At 42.7% G+C, this 6,762-nt stretch overlaps 1 protein-coding gene across 1 annotated transcript in view; it reads left to right on the top strand.

Annotated features, from left to right (window-relative positions):
- The first annotated feature begins 942 nt into the window (after positions 1–942).
- Positions 943–6,762, top strand: part of LOC146855235 (cadherin-related family member 4-like) — a 767,858-nt gene continuing 762,038 nt past the window's right edge. The window contains exon 1 of the mRNA XM_085650585.1: positions 943–1,064. Within this exon, the coding sequence (XP_085506711.1) occupies positions 1,019–1,064 (46 nt within the window). The 5' untranslated portion in view covers positions 943–1,018. The remainder of the gene's footprint in view (positions 1,065–6,762) is intronic.

Here is a 6,762-nt window from a genome sequence, read left to right as displayed (position 1 = left end):
TGTGTGTGTGTGTGTGTACATGTAATGGTATTTGGTTTTTGTCGGTATTTTAGCATATTCAAATGACTTGTGACCATTACAACAAAGAACACATACATCTAAAACAAGCCAGACTTATCAACTTTGTCAATGCTTGTTTAAGTTTTAGTCTAGAATCACTGATAAAGCTGAAGCATATGAGAAGAGCAGTTGAATAATACACTCAGCAAGTAACCTGGAGTCAAGTGACACACAAAGACACTCATATATGTATACCAATGTGCACGAGCACACATACATACACACATTCTCTCCGGTCTCTTTCTCTTTCTCATGATATCTCTCTCTTTCTCTTTTTGATCTTAAAATATATCATTTGATACTAATTTACCCTAAATGCCCTATAATGAGTAATTTCAATAACCCTAATAAAGATATATTACAATCCTGTCCAGTTTTGTGCACTGTTTACAGTCTTCTCTGCTTTAAAATGTACTACGTGAAACACATTTTCCAGCATGAACATTACCCAAGTACCACTAAAACATTGTACCAGGAAGAGTCTCAAATTACGATTTTTGAACGTGGGCCATTTCTATTTCTGCTACACGGGACTGTATTTTATCCTAGTCCAATTCTGGCACAACGATTGGAAAAAGAAAACATTCATTTTTTGCTTTTGCCGTTTGATAGGAGTCCTAAAATTAGGAAATGTATGGAAGGTTATATCCCAAATTATAATCATTTGAAAGGCAAACATGTCACGCATACTTGAGAACAAGTAAAGCGAGTAATCCGTTAAGTGTAAGGCGTGATGAATTGTTTTCTCTTCAGGGCAAAGCCAACCATTGAAAAGTTGGGCACTAGAAGGAACATAGCAACACTTTTAGTAAACAGAATCTTGCCAAGGGTGCACACTTCCTCTGCAGACTCTATAAATACGTGAAATGCGCAGTATGACTCGAGCCAAGAAGCAACTACAACATGACCGCAGCTTGCTAAAGCAAACTCGGCGACAGGCCCTCCAACACCTTTCATAATGGCTCGTAGGACTGCGGTCTTCCTTGTACTCTCACTCTTCACAGGTACCTTTAGATTTATTGCGTTATTTGTTAGAGCAACGTGAAGTGTGTATTTTACAGACATGGAAATGTCGTTAAAGGAGCGGAAGGTTTACAGCTTTGTGAAATATGTTTAGTACAGGAATGGTGCCGAAAGTCAGAAGCTTCGGTGTTGTCAGTAGCTCATTTTTGCAAATTTGTTTTGTACATACATAATGGCATATCCTAAGAGAACTACTGTTAAGCCGAAACACTGCATACATTGTAAAGGAATTGCAATTGCCTATGTTCAATGTGGATTTGAAATATATAAACTTCCCTTCTTGCGATTTCAGTATTAAAATATTTAATTATTAATTTGTTTGATTTGGGTGGACTTTACGCACTGTGGACTATTTTGCAGAAATTGATTCACAGCATCACTACTTTTAAGCATTAGCGACAGTGAATGCAGTTTTCGGTAATAAAGAGGTTCTGCACAGTTTTGCACGTACTGTAAAATGTGAAATATTTTGATAATCTTTTGTCGGCATGAAAACATAGTGGCAAATTTGCTATTATTTCAGGCAAACGGGCACAGCAAGGAAACTTGCTAGCTACATTGCCTGAAAGGGCTGGATCAGGAATGCTCCATGTTTCAATATATGGAGCATTTCTGATCTCTACTGTGCGTTGACTAGCGCCAACACAAGCACCGTTGCACCGTGGTGCAAAGGTGCCGGCATTAAGGGCAGGTTTGGTTTTGTGCAGGAATGGATACCTTTGTGCCCAAAAACAATCCACAGAGGAATTTGTACCTTTCTATGGGTGCTGCAGAATATAGTGCACACGAAAAGAGGAAGTAAGAAAAAGAAATACAAATATTTCTCATTGTAGGAACACCATTTTGACAGAAACCCAAGTTTACAAGGCTTTCCAAATCTGGGTTTGCATCAAATACATGCTCCACCCATGTAAAACCTACCTAACGCAAAGTAATACTTTTTGTTTACGAAACCAAGCAAACCAACGCAAAATTGCTTTGCTTGATTTAGTAAATTCCCAAAGGAATTTTGCAACGGGGTTGCACCACAGAAGTGGCGCAACCCCATCACAAATTAATAGTAACAAGCATTTGCAATGCAATAGGTCTCGCATTTATACGAGTTTGAGCTATTGGCATTGTAAATGACAATGCTTTTTATTTAAGTTTGGTTTTTGTAAAACATAAATAAATGGCACTGTCATTTACAATGCTAATAGCTCAAACTCTCGCAAATGCGAGACCGATTGCATTGCAAATTCTTGTTGTTGAAGGTTCTGTTGTGCACAAAACCAATATGTAAAGATGGCTTTGGGTCAGCATATTACTTGTGATTTGTTGACTTTATGTTTATCTGCCGCTTCATGACGCACACCGTACTCGTGTAGTGATGCAGGAACAAACATATGTCATCATGCTGGAGTCTAAGCCAGAATGGCCTCCACGTCATGACATATGCATGTGCATTTTTGGTGTTGTATGTGTACATCATCATGCTTTGATCAGATTTGTTTTCTCTCATGCTATTTAGCATCTGCAACAAGTCTGTAACTCCGTTCAAAAGTGAGACCTATTGGCTTTGCCAGTGCTTGTTTTTCTTATTTTATGCCATTTTTAAGTAAGTTCAGTGTGCATTGGACAATGTTAAAATAGTATAGATTATTTTAGGTCACATTGGGGCATACTTTGGTTGTTTGGTTATTTCAGTTCTGGCCAGGTTAATGTACCAGGTTAGGTTATTGGCCGGGCCAATGGAATTGTGCGCAGGGGAGGACCAAATTATGTGGCAGGGTCGACCTCATTATGCAGCAAGATAAGGCAAGTTATGTGACCTATTGAGGAACATTTTGTGATAGTATTGCTTCATATTTTTTTCATGTTAACACAATCTGGTCAAAGGTTTCACCTCAGTAGTACCAGTTTAACACCAAAAAAGAGTAATAGGAACATGACCAGTCAACCTTTGCATAGGGCCTTCCACTGCGTGGCAACATGGGTCGCTGCGTTTTCAGAAAACACATTTTTTTGTATTAAAATCTGGAGATTATGCAGTAGATGATGGATTGTGTGGTTTATGCGGCAAATGTATTATTGTGCATACAACACTGCCGCCGCAGAATCACATAATTCCAGTGGTTCTGATTATTGGATATTTATTGAACTCACTATTTCCCAGCTTTTTGGCGCTATGGAAAATGTGGCATGCTTCATCATCTGGGACCTCCCATAACTGCACCTGGTGTAGATGATGAAGCATGCCACTTCGGTGGGTGATGGGACTTGGCCCTCTTTATGAGGACTCTTTTCATTTTTGAATGTGCTGACCTGTCATTTCTTTCCTTTTGAATGTTTGGCTTAGACCCGCAGACTCTTTTTTGTGTTGATTCAAGTGATTTGGGGATTTGTCTGTGCAGGTCTTTAAAATTCCCTCAGACCCTATGACCAGTTGTTTTGTATTGCTATTGTGTGCAGCTTCGGCTGCGGGTCTTCATGTACGTCATACACCCAGTAGTGCTGGTGTGTTTCTCTTTAGTTATCCATCTTGATAGGTGTGCTACAGCCTTTTTACAGACTAGTTGTGTTTGTTTGACTCCCCTTTAGCAACATGACAGAACTCACGGGTTTGGCTTTTGATGATGAGATGGCCCGCCTCATATTGACTACCACTCCAAGTATCCTAGAAATTACAGACAATCCGGCAGTGGCAACGGGTGACGACTGGGCGAAACTTCTCATTTTGAAGAAATCGCACACTCGTACCAGCATCCATGGTGCCATCATGACAGAGTATTTGCGGGGGAATTGCGCACCTACTGGCCTAATCGTTACCAACACATCCCGCCTCTTCTTGCAGGATAAAGTCTTTCTCAAGGATTGGGCCCTGATAGCGTGGCGTTGCACTCGCGATTGGCTTATTTTGATCATTAGCACTGCCAAACGCATCGCCGACGCTATCATGATCGAGATTCAAGTACTAGAAGGACAGATTAAGACAACTTTGTCCCATTCCATCTACAAAAAGAATCTCGATGATAACAACAAGTCTAATAAAGACTTTCGAGATGGCATACTGTCAGCCAAGATAGAAAAATTCAAGAAAGACTTGGCCAAATTTTCCTTTGAACGCGTCTATCCCTACACACAAGAGAACTATGTACCACCTGAGTTCAATAGAAAAGGTAGACGTTTTGGCTCTAACTACTCTTCCTCTGGATCAGAAGATTGGTCTAGCGACTCAGATTCCACCACACAGGAGTCAACACGCAACAGAGGTAGAGGCAGTAATTCTAGGCGCAACTGGCGAGGGAATCAACAACCACAATGGTGGCAACCTCCACCATGGCAATATCCCAATCCCCCTTTTCCGCCGAATATGATGCCTTTCAATCCCCCCCCACAGTTCTTTTACAACCAGCCTTTTTTAGGCCAGGGCCGGGGTCGTTCGAGGGGACGAAGAAGAGGCCAGCAAACCCCAAACCAAACGAGGGTCCATTGGAGCCCACCTCTACCTACATCACCACGGCACCTCCGCAGCTCGGCGAAGGGCCCAGCAGGGGCGGGACCCAGCAGCAGCTAGTGGTCAATCTTAGTTCTTACACCTTAACCGCCATGGAAGAGAAGGTCCTCAACAGAGGTTTGGGCTTTGTCCCGACCAACACGGGTGATCCGTTCACTCTCCAATGTGAACTAGCCAAGTTCTTTCGAAAAATAAGATTGCATTTTTTCTTCCATGACAAGAGCCACGAAGACACTACTCTGGCAGATGGTGTGACGGATAGTGGCCTCAGAAATAAATCCACATTCAACCCACCTACACATGCCTTGCCAGCTCAGGTTCTTGCCTTCGAGACAGCGGTCACGAAAGAAACCTCTGCCATGATGAATAAACCAACTCATCAGTATCACAATCTACCTAACCTAGAGAAGCAGGCTCTGTCCTCTTTGTCCAGGAACTCTACAATTATCATCAAACCTGCCGACAAGGGAGGGGCGATTGTGATCCTAGATGCTCTTGACTACAAGACAGAATGTTTAAGACAGCTCAGTAATGAGAGATTTTACAAAATCCTCAACCAAGATCCCACACTGCGCATTAAAAAAGAAATTTCGGAACTTGTCCATGAGGCTAAACTAGAAGGTTGGATTTCGTCACGAGAGGCTGAATTTTTGGTGACTGAACATCCGGTCACCCCGTACTTCTACGTTTTGCCCAAAATCCACAAGACCCAACGCCCACCACCCGGGAGACCGATCATCTCCGGGTTGGGCTCTTTACTTGAACCCCTCTCAACGTTTGTGGATGTTTTTCTTAGACCTTTGGTCAAAACCATGCCGACATACTTGCAGGATACCAAGGAAGTCTTACAACTTCTTCCAGATCTAGACTTCAACATTGACACGGATTTTCTCGTCAGCTTTGACGTAGAATCTCTATATACCTGCATCCCTCAGATGGAGACTCTCGAAGCTATCAGAGGGCTCCTTGAAGAAAACAGTACTGGGTTTAGTTCGCCAGTGGGATTCATTATGGAGTGTGCCAGGCTGGCTATGACTGAAAATTTTTTTCAGTTCGAACATCAGTTGTACCTTCAAACATCTGGTACATCTATGGGCAGTGTTTTTGCTCCCAGCCTGGCGAATCTATATGTACACTTGTTCGAACAACAATGTGTTCTGTGTACTGATAACCCTTTCCGTGACTACATAGTCACATGGAAACGCTATATTGATGATATTTTCGTCATATGGCGAGGTGACTCTGAAGTTCTAGAGACCTTTCATCTGTGGCTCAATGAACAAAATTCCTTCCTCAATTTCACCATGGAAGCAAGCAAACTGAGCCTACCATTCCTTGACCTTCTCATCTTCCCAACAGCTAACGGACTAGGGAGTGAGCTGTATACTAAGCCCATGGCCAGGAACTCTCTCTTGTCTTACGACAGTTTCCACCCCAAATCACTCAGGTCCGGTTTACCATTTGGGCAATTTCTTCGACTGCGAAGGAACTGCACTGACACTGAGAAGTTCAGAGAGCATGCTGACGTCCTTGCGAAGAATTTAAGGGCTAGGCAGTACCCTGCGAAATTGATCAAACAATCATACAAGCGGGCCAGCAATAATAATCGCGATGCCCTATTAGAACCATCTGTACCTAAGGCAACGCTGGACAGATTGACATGTGTGCAGACGTTCAGTACCCATTCTAATCAACTACAAAAAATCATACGAAAAAACTGGCGCATTTTGAATGTGGGACAGATACATCTTAGTCCCCCGCTTTTTTCGTTCAAGAGGAGTACTAACCTGCGGGACACATTAGTACACACGCGCCCTAAGAACAGATCGATCACCAAGACTAACACCCTGTGGAATTTGCCTCCTGTTCAAGGCCATCATGCATGTGGCAATTGTGCTGCCTGCCCTTACACTAGACACACTACAGAAGTAGACATCGGGACCAACAAACCCTGGAGGCAGATCAAACATACCAACTGTAACAGTGAGAGGGTTATCTATTTGATCACTTGCCCCTGCAACTTGAGGTACGTGGGCATGACCACCAGGAAGGTGAAACTTAGGATTATGGAACATAAAAGTACCATCAGATGTCAAAGACAGGCAACCCGCATGACCAGACACTTTGTGGAACACAAGCACAGTCCGGAGGACGTTAGGTGGACGATTTTAGAACAACCTTTC

The sequence above is a fragment of the Triturus cristatus genome, chromosome 4_1 (genome assembly GCF_964204655.1).
Source record: "Triturus cristatus chromosome 4_1, aTriCri1.1, whole genome shotgun sequence".
Taxonomy (NCBI): domain Eukaryota; kingdom Metazoa; phylum Chordata; class Amphibia; order Caudata; family Salamandridae; genus Triturus; species Triturus cristatus.
Note: the sequence above shows the minus strand (reverse complement) of the source record. Positions and strands in the feature narration are given on the sequence as shown.